Source organism: Anomaloglossus baeobatrachus, chromosome 1 (genome assembly GCF_048569485.1).
Source record: "Anomaloglossus baeobatrachus isolate aAnoBae1 chromosome 1, aAnoBae1.hap1, whole genome shotgun sequence".
NCBI lineage: Eukaryota > Metazoa > Chordata > Amphibia > Anura > Aromobatidae > Anomaloglossus > Anomaloglossus baeobatrachus.
The window spans coordinates 686,538,722-686,556,017 of NC_134353.1; the positions used below are offsets into that span (position 1 = coordinate 686,538,722).

At 41.7% G+C, this 17,296-nt stretch overlaps 1 protein-coding gene across 2 annotated transcripts in view; it reads right to left on the minus strand.

The window, feature by feature from the left end:
* Window positions 1-17,296, minus strand: part of TTC28 (tetratricopeptide repeat domain 28) — a 672,774-nt gene that overhangs the window by 9,742 nt on the left and 645,736 nt on the right. The window contains exons 16-21 of one of the 2 annotated variants that reach the window (XM_075320118.1): window positions 16,706-16,830; window positions 15,576-15,807; window positions 12,488-12,564; window positions 9,823-9,846; window positions 8,566-8,692; window positions 642-749 (exon numbers count right to left, since the gene is read on the minus strand). In XM_075320118.1, coding sequence (XP_075176233.1) covers window positions 642-749; window positions 8,566-8,692; window positions 9,823-9,846; window positions 12,488-12,564; window positions 15,576-15,807; window positions 16,706-16,830 — 693 coding nt within the window. The remainder of the gene's footprint in view (window positions 1-641; window positions 750-8,565; window positions 8,693-9,822; window positions 9,847-12,487; window positions 12,565-15,575; window positions 15,808-16,705; window positions 16,831-17,296) is intronic. The other variant, XM_075320126.1, reaches the window with a different exon arrangement.

A 17,296-nucleotide genomic window follows, 5' to 3' on the forward strand; every position in this document is an offset into this window, starting at 1 on the left:
ATTCAAGAAAGGGCAGCAAAGCTGCGTTCTTAGATTCCGGAGCCCCAATCTCACGACATCTGGAAGTCACAGCTTGTGGAACCCCCAGCAAAACTGTAAGTTATCTATATTTTTGATAGATGGAAATTACCTTTAAGCCAGATTTCTAGAGAAACGAGAAATATGGTACTCTATTTCCATATTTGCAGTTCGAGTCTTGATACAATTTTGGTATATATTAATGAAAACTATATCGTCTTTGGAGAAAAACGTTCTAATTGCCCTTGGAACTACTATATATAGAGGGTAGAGGGGTTATAAAGGTGATTTCTCACTCTGAGGGATCAGGCACATCACCAATGTATTGTAATGCTTTCTGATTAATTGTGTAATGATCAGTGAACCCTCAGTACAATTGTACTTTGTGGAGAAGCTCATACAATGGGGTTTATAAATAGCTAAATCCAATATGCTGCCATTTATGGAAAAACAGAATTTTTGCCTTTAACTTACTAGGACATTTGCCCATTTTTTGATTTATAACAAAATCCTTATTACATTCTAATGCAGTGCAGAATGTAAATTCTTGAATAGTAATGCAGTCTTAGTTTTCCCTACATAAGCACAAATTATCTTACATAAAACACATTTCTAAAACTTACCAAAGAGAGCTAAAAGGGACTGCAAAGCAAATTGCATTGTCCTTTTATTTGCTTGTTTGCCAGTTTTCAGTATGACTTCTTCTTGTCCTACTTCACACAGGTCAAAACCTACAAGGAACAAAAATACAAAGGTTTCTCAAAACCCTCAAACGTTTGACCAATAATAATAATACTAATATTTTATATTCCACAGCACTATACAATACAGACAGTACAAGTGCAGAAAATTACAGACCCTACAGAGGAACACAGAATTCATTAATTTGAATAAGAGGAGTGAGGGCCTGGTTAACAAGCTGACAATATAAAAGGAAGTAGGGAAGACACAAAAGGTAAAAACTGCTTGTAGTGTACGGTCCAGCCATCTTTATAATAAGGGTACTAAAAACACAGTCACCAGCCAGTATCTGTATGTACAGAAACAAATGACATTGAGTGCATGATGTGTATGGGAATAGATGATAGATTCTGAGAAAGGTATAGGTGTTTTAAGGGAGAACTAAGGACAGTTAGATTAGTGGGGTGAGCTGGACATTGGAAATTAGCTTTACTATCCGGTGTACTGCATTGTAGTGAAGCGGTGCAGCATAAGAAAAGTCTTGGAGATGGAGGTGAAAGGTTAAGATTATGGAGGATGTTAGTCTTAGGTCATTAGCAGAATGGAAAACACAGGTAGGTTGATAGACAGTGATGAGGAAGGAGATGGTGGTACGGCAATATGAAGAGCTTCGTAGGAGTGTGTGATATATTGTCTTGATTCATGCATGGCCGTTTCTGAGCCGGTACATGTATCCTGCCTCCAGGGTTTAGGTCTCTTGGGAGGAGCCTGTTCGGTCTGGCCTTGTTCCGGGGGTCACGCTGCCATATCTTGATGGTGCTATCTCTGGGATGCCGTCTTTGATATTTCTGGCTCTTCAGTGTGCTCCGTTCCTGGGAGAAGTTCCCTGTTTCTTGTCCTGCTACCTGACACTGCTTGTTCTGACCTCTGTTTCCCTTGCCCGACCTGACCTCAGTACCTCCTGTCTGACCTGAACCCCGTCCCCCCGACCTGACCTGACTTCCATTCTCCAGGCCTGTCCTGATCTCCATTTCTCCTGCCCGTCCATACCTCCGTGTCCTCTGGTCTCCTGTCATGGCTCATGTCCCCCACGTCCTCCCCTGTGTTTACTTGCACTCCTGGTATCCGACCACGGCTTCTGTTCTTTGACTTTGGATAGTTTTCTCCTCGGTACAGACATGACATCCCGGCATAGACCCTGACTTATCGACTATCCCTGCTCTTGTGATAGCGACCTCTAGTGAGCTTTTGCCTAACCACACTCAGGAGTTCTTTTCTTACCTGAGTCCTTGCGTCCCCTAGTGGTAACTTGACAATTGTGCTGTATTGTTTTTTTGCAGATGAGCAACTAGTACAATGACTGGCACGGGGTGGAGGCAATTGTGTACTGACTACACAGAAATATAAGCCTGGATGCTGTGGGACCAGTTTAGTGAGAGAAAACCATTTAGTAGTGAGGTGCAGTAGTCAAGTAAAAAATGAATCAGAATGATCGAGGGATTTTGCAGTTTTTAAGGTAATAAAAGGTCGGATTCTGTAGATGTTTTTAACTTGCAATTACCATGATAAATCAGTGTTTGAATGTAGGTAGTGAAGGAAAGATCTTATTGATACATACATTGACTCTGAGACTATGGATATGTTGCTTGAGAATTCTGCTACAACCACACACGAAAATGAACATATTTTATAGAGAGGAAATATGATGTTAGAGAAAGTAGACAGACAGTCACTGGCATTTAGTAGTAATGCGGGGTGATGAAAGAAGAAGTTGTGTAAAGTTGGGTGTCATCATCATTGTCATGATACTGAAATCAAAATCTGCTGATGGTTTGTCCAATAGGGTAGAGATTAAAAACAGAAAAAGAATGGCACCTAGAACTGTACCCTCATGGTGATCCATGGTTTCAAATGTCACAGTGAGATCCCAGTGAATTAGAACACAGTAGTTAACAATTATATTTGGTTGTTGGATATCATTAGAGACTTTAGTAAAGGCTGCTTTACACACTGCTACATCTCTAGCGATGTCGCTAGCAATCGCACCCGCCCCCGTCGTTTGTGCGTCACGGGAAAATCGCTGCCCGTGGCGAACAATATCGCTAGGACGCGTCAAACGGACTTACCTTCCTAGCGATGTCGCTGTGACGCCGCACGAACCGCCCCCTTAAAAAAGAGGTTGTTCACCCGCCACAGCGACGTTGCTAGAAAGTTAAGTCCGTTTGACGGACGTCAATCAGCGGGCCACCAATAGAAGCGGAGGGGAGGAGAGCAGCCACATTCATGTCACTCCCACCTTGTTGCCGGAGGATGTAGGAACTCTGTTGTTCGTTGTTCCCGGGTTGTCACACGTAGCGATGTGTGCTGCCTCAGCAACGACGAACAACCTGCGTCCAGGACAAGTGACGATATTTTGAAAATGAACGACGTGTCAACGATCAACGATTTGGTGAGCATTTCTGATCGTTAGCGGTTGCTCGTAGGTGTCACACGCAACGACGTCGCTAACGAGGCCGGATATGCGTCACGAATTCCGTGACCCCGACGACCTATCGTTAGATACGTTGTTGCGTGTAAAGCGGCCTTAAGAGTAATTTCTATAGAATGAAAAAGCAGAATTTCAATTCTAAAGGGTCAAGAAGTGAATTATGTGAAAGATAGCGGGAGGAGGCCAAGGAATTGAAGAAGTTTAGCAGAACAGTTCTGGTTAAGAGATGATTCTTTAATAATAGAGTTATAACGACATGCTTAAAAGAGGAAGGAAAAATATTGGAAGATAAAGGGTAGACATTTTAGTGGGTAGTGATGGTCAAGAAGAGGGGACGGTGTAAGGGAGTAAGGACACTAATGCACCGCTCTGTACAGCAGAAACAATGGACTGTATCAGGTTCAGGTTCCCTAAGGGGACTAGTAAAAACTGTAAAAAAAACAACTTTTAAAAAAATATGAATTTAAAAAAACAAAAAAAAACAAAAGTTCAAATCACCCCAATTTGGCCCAATGAAAGTGAAAAAATACACATATTTGGTATTGCCAAGTTCAAAAATGCCAGAACTATCAAAATCTAAAATAATCCAATCGATAACAAGAATAAAAAAATAAAATGCCAGAATTATGTTTTTTAATGCTGCAACATTGCAATAAAATTCAAGAAGAGACGATCAAAACATTACATCTATACCAAAATGGTATAATTAAAAACGTCAGCTTAGGCCGCAAAAAAAAATACATAGTTTAGCACCAGATCCTGAAAATGAGATTGTTACGGGTTTTGGAAAATGTTGCCAAATGCAAAATTAGGTTTTCTTTTTTTTTTTTTTTTATAAATTTCTGAATTTTTTTTAATTACTTAAATAAAAAATCCTGTATCTAGGAACTCGTACTGACCTCATATTGCCAAGTCAGTTTTACCATATAATGAACATGGAAAATAAAATAAAAAAACATTCTGGAATTGCAATTTTTTGCAATTTTACAGCACTTGAAATTTTTTTCCCGTTTTCCAGTACACTATGGAGCAGAATAAATGGTGTCATTCAAAAGTACAACTTGTCCCACAAAAAAACAAGTCTTCATATTGTTATATTGGTGGAAAAATGAGAAAGGTATGGCTCTTGTAAGAAAATTGCCGGGTGGTGACCGGGTTAAGCATGAAGTTACAGTTGATAAAGGGTTCTGCTACAAACTACATGTGCAGTCAATTGGACGCCTCCATGATGGTATTGCATGATGGACAAGTAGGTATCCAGCAATCCAAAATTATGTATATAAAACGAGAAATATTTATTTCACACATGACAGGGGGTTGGCTCATGCTCAAGCTAAATATATTTACGATTGAAGCTGTGGATTTCTAAATACTTTTTTTTGTGGACCTTGATTTCTCCAGTTAAAAGCTGGAGCACATTTCCGTGCAATCCTTCCTCTCCCAGCCTGGATCTGGATATACAGTGGATTGCTGAGACGTACTTTCTTTTTTTTCGTGATGGATACGTGTGTCTACCTGTATTTTTCATCATTGGGGGCATCTTTAATGTTGTCCAAATGGTCAACTCCATTTGCCCAAATGTAATCTCAAATTGACTTTAATGTTACCTGAAGATAATTATCATACTGCTCTCCAGACCTTCAAAAACAAACTGCCCTTTGTTACATCCAAATATTTTGACTCATCAGCCCAGAGCACCAGCTGCCATTTTTCTGCATTCCAGATCCTATGTTTTCATATATAAATGACTATTTGTGTTCATGTCAAAAGTACGGCTTTTAGCCACAATTTTTCCTTAAAAACGACTCATGACCAGAGTTCTCCAAACAGTAGATGTGCGTAGCTGGGTCCCAATGGCTGCTGCCAGTTCTGAGATGTTGGCACTGTTGGACATATTCCAATTTTTAAAGTATGTATAACGTAACTTTCATCTAGTGCACTAAGTCATTAGATGACCAAGATGTTGTTGCGGCCCATTTCTTGGTGACCTCATTGCTGAACAGTACAGTTACAGTTACTGTACAGTATACAGTGCCTTGCGAAAGTATTCGGCCCCCTTGAATTTTTCAACCTTCTCCCACATTTCAGGCTTCAAACATAAAGCTAAAAATTTTAATGTCATGCTGAAGAATCAACAACAACAAGTGGGACACAATTGTGAAGTTGAATTAAATTTATTGCTTATTTTTAGCTTTTGTAAAAAGAATAAACTGAAAAGTGGGGCGTGCAATATTATTCGTCTCCTTTACTTTCAGAGCAGCAAACTCACTCCACAAGTTCATTGAGGATCTCTGAATGATCCAATGTTGTCCTAAATGACTGATGATGATAAATATAAGCCACCTGTGTGTAATCAATTCTCCGTATAAATGCACCTGCCCTGAGATAGTCTCTGTGCTCTGTTTAAGGCCTCTGACACACTCACGTGAAAATCACGCACGTGCCGAGAGACACGTATTTCCCCTGCGTGTTGTGTGCAGGTAAGTACGTGTCTCTGGTACGTGCGGGCCACGTGTGTTCTCCGCATGCTATCTGTGATAACATACGGAGAACAGGTTATTTACATACTCACATGGTCCTTCCTGCTGTCCGTGGTGCTGATCTTTGGTCTCCAGCCCTCCCGTCTCCCTGCTGAATATTAAATTAGCATAATGAGATGCGGTCGGCAGCAAGTGGCAGCAGCAACAGAGACAGGAGGGATGGAGAAGGTGAGTTAAGGGTTTTTTTTTTTCTCGGACACGTGTGTTTTCTCCGGCGCATGTCACACGGCACCGCATCCACACTACACCCGTGTGGAACAGGTGCGGGCCGTGTGACACCCGTGCTGCCGGAGAAAACACTGACATGTCAGCGTGTAGAAAAACGCACACACGTACAAACGCACACGGACACACGTTCCATGTGGTTTTACGTGTGTGCCTGCTACAATAGGGTAGCATTGCTGAACGTGTCTCCGTGCCGCCAGTACGTGCAAAAAATGGAAAACACGTGCCGGCGGCATGGATGTGTGTCGCAGGCCTAAAGCACATACAGCATCATGAAGACCAGGGAACACAACAGGCAGGTCCGTGATACTGTTGTGGAGAAGTTTAAAGCTGGATTTTGTTACAAAAATATTTCCACAACTTTAAACATCCCCAGAAGCAATTACCCAATTTGTATGAATCAGCTCACTGTATAAAAGCTCAATCCCGATTCTGTCCTGGAGCACGGACAGGCACTGCCACAGCCCAATGAAATGCAGAAAAAAGAGGATGTCCAGCTCTTCAGGCAAAGAATCACGTCTTTATTTCATCATGCAGACACAGAGAATGACATGACCAGCACTACGCGTTTCAGGTGAAAACACTCACCCTTAATCATGATTAAGGGTGAGTGTTTTCACCTGAAATGCGTAGTGCTGGTCATGTCATTCTCTGTGTCTGCATGATGAAATAAAGACGTGATTCTTTGCCTGAAGAGCTGGACATCCTCTTTTTTCTGCATCCCCAGAAGCACTGTGCAAGTGATCATATTGAAATGGAAGGAGTATCATACCACTGCAAATCTACCAAGACCCGGCTGTCCCTCAAAACTTTCATCTCAAACAAGAAGAAGACTGATCAGAGATGAGGCCAAGAGGTCCATGATCACTCTGGATGAACTGCAGAGATATACAGCTAAGGTGGGAGAGTCTGTCCATAGGACAACAATCAGTCGTACACTGCACATATCTGGCCTTTATGGAAGAGTGGCAAGAAGAAAGCCATTTCTCAAAGATATCCATAAAAAGTGTCAATTAAAGTTTGCAACATGCCCCTGGGAGACACACCAAAAATGTGGAAGAAGGTGCTCTGGTCAGATGAAACCAAAATCGAACTTTTTGGGCACAATGCCAAACGATATGTTTGGCGTAAAAGCAACACAACTCATCACCCTGAATACACCATCCCCACTGTCAAACATGGTGGTGGCAACATCATGGTTTGGGCCTGTTTTTCTTCAGCAGGGACAGGGAAGATGGTTAAAATTGATGGGAAGATGGATGGAGCCAAATACAGAACCATTCTTGAAGAAAACCTGTTGGAGTCTGCAAAAGACCTGAGACTGGGACGGAGATTTGTCTTCCAACAAGACAATGATCCCAAACATAAAGCAAAATCTACAATGGAATGGTTCACAAATAAACGTATCCAGGTGTTGGAATGGCCAAGTCAAAGTCCAGACCTGAATCCAATTGGGAATCTGTGGAAAGAGCTGAAAACTGCTGTTCACAAACGCTCTCCATCCAACCTCACTCAGCTGGAGCTATTTGCAAAGGAAGAATGGCAAAAATTTCAGTCTCTCGATGTGCAAAACTGATAAGAGACATACCCCAAGTGACTTGCAGCTGTAATCGCAGCTAAAGGTGGTGCTACAAAGTATTAACTTAAAGAGGTTGAATAATATTGCACGCTCCGAGTTTCAGTTTATTATTTTTCATAAAAGTTTAAAATAAGCAATAAAGTTCATTTAACTTCAAAATTGTGCCCCACTTGTTCTTGATTCTTCACCATAAAATTTAAATTTTCATCTTTATGTTTGAAGCGTAAAATGTGGGAAAAGGTTTAAAAATTCGAAGGGGCTGAATACTTTCGCAAGGCACTGTATAGCCTGATATTCATCCATCATGCAATAACATCATGGAGGTGTCTTGATTGTCTTTAAATTTATTTTGCAGCAGTAAAACGACCCCAAACATAAAGCCAATGTAATTTAAAATGATCTTCATCATAAGCCACACAGCTATGATCTCAACATCGAGTCTGTGTGGCATTACATAAAGAGACAGAAGGATTTTAGTGGGTCTACATTCATAGAAGATCTCTGGTTTGTTCTCCAAGATGTTTGGAACAAACCTCCCTGCCAAGTTCCTTCAAAAAGTGTCCAAGTGTACCTAGAAAAATGGATGCTTTAATTCTGTTTTGACGGTAAAGGGTGATCACACCAAATATTGATTTGATAATGATTACTCTTTCGTTCATTCAGTTTAAATGTTGTCAATTGACAAAAATAAACTATTTACATTTCTATTTTTAAAGAATTATTACTTTGCAGCATTTTTTCCCACACCTGCCCAAAACTTATGTGCAGTATTGTTAATGTGCATAAGGAGAGTAGCACAGCATACTTAGTAGGGAGTAACGGTACATGCTTCATGGTGGTTTATCATCTAGCCAAAGGAACCATAAAAAAAAAGAAAAGAAGAGGCAGAACTGTAGGGTAATCCACTCTGTAATGTTTTAGCTTACATCCCAGCTTGTTTCAAGTCTCGGAAACTGGAGAATGCTCTCTTCTTTTCTCATACACTATATGTGCAGCCTGGTACTTTGAAATATTTGTAAAAAATATGAACATACCTAAAGCTGCTAAAAATTCATGACACCCAGGCAATCTCCAAAGCTGAACGCTGATAGAAACCTGGATGGGCACTGATGAGAAATCATGATCTTTGTCGGCCTGCAGCTGAACAAGGACCTGGTGCAGCTAAAAGGGAAGACAAAATGCGTCATATAGCAGTAATCATCACTGGTTGTATTAACAAGAGAACAGAATAATAATAGCCTTGGTTAGTACATAAAATCATGACGTCCATTTTCTACCTTTTAGCTGAAATTTGACATTTCTATTTAATTTTATTAAAGTTTTGACTACCATGTACCATATCCTTAACCCTTCACAAATACATGCTACTTAGTGTGTTTATATCACATACAATCCCAATAAAATACATTTAAGTTTGTGGGTGTAACGTGAAAAAATGTGGAAAAGTTCATGGGGTATGAATACTTTTTCAATGCACTGTATACCAAATGCAGATAAAGTTTTTCTCTTAAAGGGCACTTTACATGCTAGCGAGCGTACCCGCCCCCGTCGGTTTTGCGACATGGGCAAATCGCTACCTGTGGCGCACAACATTGCTAACACTCGTCACACGGACTTACCTTCCCTGCGACGTCACTCTGGCCGGTGAACCGCCTCCTTTCTAAGGGGGCAGTTCGTGCGGCGTCACAGCGATGTCACACGGCAGCCGTCCAATAGAAGTGGAGGGGCGGAGATGAGCGGGCAGAATATCCCGCCCACCTCCTTCCTTCCTTCTTTTCCGGTGTACGCAGGTAGGAGATGTTCGTCGTTCCTGCGGTGTCACACATAGCGATGTGTGCTGCCGCAGGAACGACGAACAACATCATACCTGCAGCAGCAAAGATATTAAGGAAAGGAGCGACGTGTCAACGATCAATGATTTTTGACGTTTTTGCGATCGTTGATCGTCGCTTCTTGGTGTCACACGCTGAGATGTCGCTAACGGAGCCAATGTGCGTCACTAACGTCGTGACCCCTACGATATATCGTTAGCGATGTCGCAGCGTGTAAAGCACCCTTAAGCATTGATGCTTCATATGTTCAATTCTCATTTAGCTAAGCTGTCTTCTAGGAAGGTTATTTTATGCTAATGTATATTGGTTAGAAAAACAGTCTAGGCAAGGTGAAATTATGATTTTTTTCTATTGAATAAACTTTAATTTTTAGTCATCATACAAAAATATATTGATAAATTGCATTCCTGTCAGGAAACGGAGGCACATATTGCAAAATAAGCCAATTAGTGTACTTACCATTCCAACCATATTTTTAACAGCCTTCAGAAGCCAGCAGATTACAAGCAGAAAAATAAAGTTTAGCGCAGGAAAAAGAAAAGAGAAAAAGAACCATAAAACTCGAGCATAGGTTACAGTGCAACATTTTCATTCATTTCTGCGCATGCTGAGCGAGGTGGTGTTAGCATTACACATGCATTAGTAGGAAGAGACTTCAAGCATCCCATGAATTACTAAATTAAAAACGTTTTACATGAGGACAAGTTGTGTCATCCTCTACACATTGCTCTCTAAATAAAGACTGGATTGGTTGGTACATGGTAAAGTGTAGGATTACATTGCAGATGTTTTTCTGAATATACTAAAAAGTACCTGTTACTACAAAAATCTCTTACAATCCTTCCTACTATGGCAAATCATATTGCCAGGTCAGTTTTGCCATGTAGTGAAAATGATAAATAAAAAAACATACGTGGAATTGCTCTTTTTTTGCAATTTCAACGTACTAGGAATTGTTTCCCATGTTCCAGTACGCTATATGGTAAAATAAATGGTTTCATTCAAAAGTACTACTTGTCCCATAAAAAACAAGCCCCATACGGCTATACTGATGGACAAATAAAAAAATTAGGGCTCTTAGAAGAAGGGGAGGAAAAAACAAAAGCGCAAAAAAGGAAATGCGTGTGGTGGTGAAGGGGTTAAGAGTCTCAATCAACTATATACAAGTCCATCATCCAATGACGCATAATCACTACTGCAGTCATTCTGTCCCCATACAGCAGAATTCCCCAACTTGTAGCTCGGGGGCCACCTGTGCCTTGTGGGCATGTGATGTGAGGCTCAAGGCTGTCTACCACCTTGGTGCATTCGCACAAGGTCTAGAAAACAGCCATGAAGAGCAGGTGTCCAGATGCTGACTTTTGTAAGTAGCACTAGCCCCACATACTGTAGAAGAGCAGATCTGAATGAACCCCTGAATCTTTTTATATTGCCTTTGTGTGATATCTGTGGAAAAGCTTGACTGTCATTATACTGGTTATTGGGGCTGTAGGTGTCACTACTGCGAGGGAGGAGAGAGCTGGATGTGGCTCGTGACCCTCTTTAACAGTTGAACAAGGCTCGCAACTCTCTCTTAGAGCTGGATGTGGCCTGCGACCCTCTCTCAGAGCTGGATGTGGCTTGCAACCCTCTCTTAGAGCTAAACACGGCTTGCCTCCCTTTTTTAGAGCTGGATGTGGTTCGTGCCCCTCTCTCAAAGTTGGATTTGGCTCGCAACCTTCTTTGAGCTGGATGTGGCTTGCAACCCTCTCTCAGAGCTGAATGTGGCCTGTGACCCTCTCTCAGAGCTGGAGGTGGCTTGTGACCCTCTCTCAGAGCTGGATGTGGCTCGTGAGCCTCTTTCAGAGCTGGATGTGGCTTGCAACCTTCTCTCAGAGCTGGATGTGGCTAGTGACCCTCTCTCAGAGCTGGATGTGGCTAGTGACCCTCTCTCAGAGCTGGATGTGGCTCGTGACCTCTCTCAGAGCTGGATGTGGCTCATGACCTTCTTTCAGAACTGGATGTGGCTCTCGACTCTCTTTTAGAGCTAGATGTCACTTACGCGACCCTCTCTCAGAGCTGAATGTGGCTCTCCAGATCACAAAGGTTGTGGACCTCTGCCATACGGTATTGTTTCCAATTATAACCCTGTGTAAACATTGCAGCGATCACCCAACGAACAAGCAAAATGCTCATTCATTAGGTGATCAGATTGCTTGTACTGGCAAATAAATAATTGTTATCTGTAGCATATTGAGTAAATGGGATGTGGTGATGATACCAATTATATATTTATTCCATTATAAACAATCCAGTCATTCGACAAATTAGCATTTTGGTTGTTTGTCGGGTGAGCGTCACCATGTTTCTCCAATTATCTCCTTCTTTAATACACCATAAGAGAGAAGTATATCGCTATTGATGTGTATGCTGGTCTCTTACCTAATATATCTACATGTAGTGCGTAGTTTGGACAACGTCAAGATTTCTGGAAGCTTCTGGATAAAAAAAATGTCTCCCTTTTGCCCTGAACTTTTGAGAAGTAATACTTGCATGTGTATATAGTTTGGCTGATACCAGTAATGTATCCATTGACAAACTCCCATATACCAGCATTATACTGATCCCACAATAGAATTGTAACTGTCGTTTATGCAGATGATTAGAGCGCAGTAAAGCTAGCGTGCAAACAAGGCGAGCAATTGAAGCTACAAATCTGGTCCCCGTAGTTTGTTTAGACATTCATGGCATTCTTGAGAGATCTGTTTTTACTTTGGGAAGGTGCATGCAAGCTTATAGCACATCTTAAATACAATGAGATGGATGGCTATAGACTATTTCCAGCGCATGACAAATAAAAATAGATTATTTATTAAAAGGCGTACATTGATCACTCTGCCCTAACCATGCCGGCAGCTTTCATGCACTGATGGGGTTGGCTTCAAGGGTGTTAGTGTAATTTATACTGGATTGATAAGTCACAATATATATTGCAATATAAATGCCAGAAAGTACAAAAAGAGTTAATGCCTGACAAAATATAAGAACCACATGGTCCAGCTTGGCAGACATGTGAAGTCCAGTGAAAGAGATTAATTTCTACCATTTACAAAGAAATTACATGGGTCCGTCTGGCGTCACTTACCCGATTAATCAGCTGCTCTCCGGTTTCTGAAGCAGTGATAAGCTTACATAGAGCCTGAAGTGCAGCGTGTGGCAATCCTATGGAAAAGAATACATTGCTCTATATGAATCATGATAATCTACAGTATATATATATTGGCACAACAGTTTATGGAATACTGCTGCCATAATTGTACCAATACAAGTATCGTGCTGTATATGAGCATTTACAAGAGGTAAAAGCTGTTGCCTAAATTATTCAGCTCTTCTCTTTTCTTTATAAGCTATTGTGTTGTGTCCATCCTTTTCCCAATTTCACGTTATATATAATACAGTTTACCATTGTAAACCTGAACACTACAACAGCTTTGTTCAAAAATAGGTGCCGTATTGGTGTAATTTAACGCCATATGTATTTTCACTGAAAAAGATTTTTGGATCACTGGTTATCCTGTAGACTGTAAGGCCACAAGGGCCAAGTCCTCTCCCCTCTGTACCAGTTAGTCATTGTTAATTTGGTTACTGTAATTTATATCTAACCCAGGGGTCTCAAACTTGTCTGGGTATAAGGACTGCAAATATAAAAAAAAATAATTTGGGGGCCGCATCCTGTAGTGTGCCCATCCTTCTCGCCATCCTGTAGTAATGTGCCCCATCCTTGTCCCCATCCTGTAGTAATGTGCCCCATCCTTATCCCCATCCTTCAGTAATGTGCTCCATCTTTGTCCACTTGTAGGCATGTGCCCATCTTTGTCCCCATCCTGTAGTAATCTGCCCATCCTTGTTTCCATCCTGTAGTAATTTGCCCCTGCTGGTGCTCTTCTTGTAGTAATGTGCCCCTGCTGGTCCTCTTCTTGTACTAATGTGCCCATCATGTAGTAATGTGCCCCATCATTGTACCCTTCTTGTAGCAATGTGTCCATCCTTGTCCCCAATCTTTAGTAATGTGCCCCATCCTTGTCCCCATCCTGTAGTAATGCCCATCCTTGTCCCAATCCTGTAGTAAAGTGCCCCTGCTGGCCCTCTTCTTGTGGTAATGTGCCCATCCTGTAGTAATGTGCCCCATACGTGTCCCCTTCTTGTAGTAATGTGGCCATCCTGTAGTAATGGCCCATTTTACTAATGTGCCCATCCTGTAGTAATATCCCCTTTTTACTAATGTGCCTATGCAGGTCTTCTTCTTGTAGCAATGTCCCATCCTGGTCCCCTATTGTGCCACACACATTTACAAAAACCAAAACATTCTCACCTGTCTTCCGTTCCCTCGGCGTCCTCTTTCCTGCTTCCTGAGGCCCACAGGCACGTGGACCCGGTAACAATCGCAGCCACTGTTAGCGCTTCATCTGAAATTCAGATGAGCGTTTTACCAGCGCTGCATAGAGTCAAGCGCTCTCTGCACAGCTATTCCAATGGCAACCGCTGGCTAATCAGAGGCAAGCAGTTGAGGTCATTTGCGTCAGTTGCTTGCCTCTGATTAGCTGGTGGCTGCCTTTGGGAATAGTTGTGGAGAGAGAGAGAGCTTGATCCTGCGCAGCGATGGCAAAACGTTCATCTGAAATAAAGTGCTAATAGCTGCGGCCCCTGCACCAGCCGCAATTGTTACTGGTTCCATGTGCCTGGGGGCCGCAAGAAGCAGCCTGAGCGAGTCGCATGTTTCAGGCTCCTGATCTAACCCCTTCTCATGTACAGCATCATGGAATCAAAGGTGCTCAATAAATAATAATAATAATAATAAAAAAAATATTATTATTATTATTATTATTATTATTATTATTAAGTCAGTGGTAAAGCATTATATTCCAAATCTTGTGCAATGTATGTGATCGCACAGAATAAATATCCAGTTAAAGGGAATCGCTCTGAATGTTTTTGCTTACCTATCTGGAAACAGCATGATATAGGGGCAGAGACCCTAATTCTAGGAGTGTGTCACATGTTGCAGATTTGATAAAATCACTGTTTTATCTGCGGCAGTTCAAACAGTTCTCTGAATGCTGACTTCTGGTTAACTTCACCCCCACCACTGATTGGAAACTTTCTCTGTACACTGTGAATAGGCAGAAAGCTGTAGGGAAGGGGTTGGACATGTCAGCAGGTTTACTATTCCTCTAGTGATAATCTCTTGCCGATAAAACTGTGACTTTATAAAAACTACAGGAAGCAGCGCTGTAAGTGAGACATCACTGGAATCAGGATCTCTGTCTCTACATTAGACTGTTCTCAGATTAGGTAGCAAACACCTTGTGACAGATTCCTTTTAACTGCACATTAATAAGAGATGCATGGAAGACTAGGATTACATATACATGTCCTGAGTAACTGGAGGAGGAGGCAGATATCGCTTGGTCTGATATTAAATAGTAGAAATGTGAAATAACTCCAGTACCACAGAGGTCCCGGACCATAGAGGGAAACAAATGTGCCTCTAGACTTTTATGATACTGCTCAGGATTAGGTTTTCGGAATATGGAAACCAGTTGCAAACAAATCCAAGAATCCATCAGTTAGAATTGATAAAGGCTACAAAGTAGCAAAGTCCTGGACGACTGCCACCGGTAACACAAAGGCTCTTTATTACTGCACGGATTATTTTAAGATGCACCAAAAATGTTACTATTCCCATGTTAGATGTCACAGGACTGGGCTACGGGACCATAATGGTCCTATTAGAATTGTGTAATTGGGCTTAGTAGTTATTAGCTGGATGAAGGCACCCAAGTGTGTATTCCTACTCAATCCGTTAATGAGCTCCATTAAAATCCTTGGCCTAAAAACAGCTCATTTCTGTGCCCTTCATGGAGCTGCTGGTATCTTTTCTCCAGCGCGGTGTAATTAGGCTCAGGTATATCTTGTACTGTAAGTATTTGGATAACATGACTGTATCCTTGGTTCGTGTAATAAGGATAAAGGAACTTTCTTATGGCGCTACTGTCAGGAGAATGAGGACAAAGTTCTAGACACCGGACACAATTATCTTTTTCTAGTGCTTTTCTCATCCACAGAGTCTGTCCTTCTTTTCTAAAAGTTCAGCAATAACTTCCATTTTATTAATAGTTTCCTGCTGTAGATCTGACAGCCCATTCTTCATTAGTAATAGAAGTGACAGGTACCTAAGAGGGACTGTATGGTGGTGCTGCACTGCTGCAGGCGATCGCCGGGATCAGATGTTGGGAAAAAGACTGCTGCAGGAAGGCCGCTGGCCGGGGGGTCAAGTCGAAATCCCACAGCTGTTAACAGTGACTGCCAGCCCGGTATTCCCCCTACTTTATTTTCCACACTCTGCTGAGACGTGTACATGGAATTACGCTGTCCGTTCTGTATCCTCTGCAACGACTTTTCAACCTGTAAAGTAAGAACAGCATTAATTTGTAGAGAACACATAGCCGATTTATTATACACCTTCCACAGCTACATTCTGTGTGGGTATAAGATACTGGAAAAGAATAGTGATAAGCTTAAAGAGGACCAACCACCAGGATTTTGCTATATGAAGTAAAGGCAGTGCCGTGTCGACACTAGGATGCTGAATCCAGGCATATCTGTTGTAGAGAGATCGGATGCTTGGTTGCTGAAATATCTTTAATCAAAGTTGTAGAAATTCACTGCACTTTGATTGATGGGTGCAACGTGGGCGGGCCTTTGTGGCTTGGTTCATCTGTGTCTACTCCTCCTTCGGCATCCTCCTGGCCTTGCCCCCTTTTCTTTATTGAAAATCGCGCTGCCACTGCTGTTGTTGGTGTCGCATGAGCATTGCACAGGAATTATGTCTTCATTAAAATGGCGCCAGAGTCGGTGCCAAGATAGAATTACTGTGGCAATCCGCACGTGTCACCATCGACAGCAATAGCGGCGTGGCGTGATATTCAAATAAAGACAAGGGGGCATGCCAGGAGGACGCCGGAGGAGGAATAAATACCAAGGACCCAACCCACAAAGGCCCGTCTCCATTGCACCTGTCCATCAAAGTGCAGAGCATTTCTGCAACTCTCATCAAAGATATTTCATCAACCAAGCATACGATCTTTCTACAACAGGCATGCTTGTATTCAGCATCTTAGTTTCAGTATGGCACTGCCTTTAGTTCATATCATGAAATCCTGGTGGTTGGTCCTCTTTAACGGATGCTGTGTAAGATCAAAGTACGGCATGGTCTTTTACCTATGTTTTCTTAAACTTTAGATTAATATTCTGTACCTAATGGAGGTGAACATGTTAACAGTTTGAGACGACTCAATCTTACCAGATGTAATAAAACCCGTAGGGCATCTCTAGCCCGATCTGGATTCTGGAGGATCTCCGATAGGGATTGACCAATCAGTGACGATGTACTGTTTAGCTTTACATCACTCCCGATCAGCATGAACCCTGGGTAAGTAGAAAAAAACATTCACTGTTATCTAATTATTTCATTTCAATATAGTGTGTAAAAATATATACGACCAACTTTATTTTTGTTTCACCCATAAATGGCCAGCTTTAATTTAAGGAGGACTTGTCACAAGGTCAAGAGTTGAAGAGAAACCAAGGAAAAAATTGTGAAACAATACCCCGCTGTAACTAAATAAAAGCATAGTGCATATAAACATAGGGTACTTAGTAAACACTGTTTTTGATCAAAAAAAGCATAAAGCTATCCCACCAACGCCAAGGTGTACCCAGTTGGGATAGTACCTACACTCTCTAATATTAAAACCTTACCATGGGTACACCAACTGGGTACACCTTGGCGTTGGTGGGATAGCTTTATGCTTTTTTTGATCAAAAACAGTGTTTACTAAGTACCCTATGTTTCTATGCACTATGCTTTTATTTAGTTACAGCGGGGTATTTT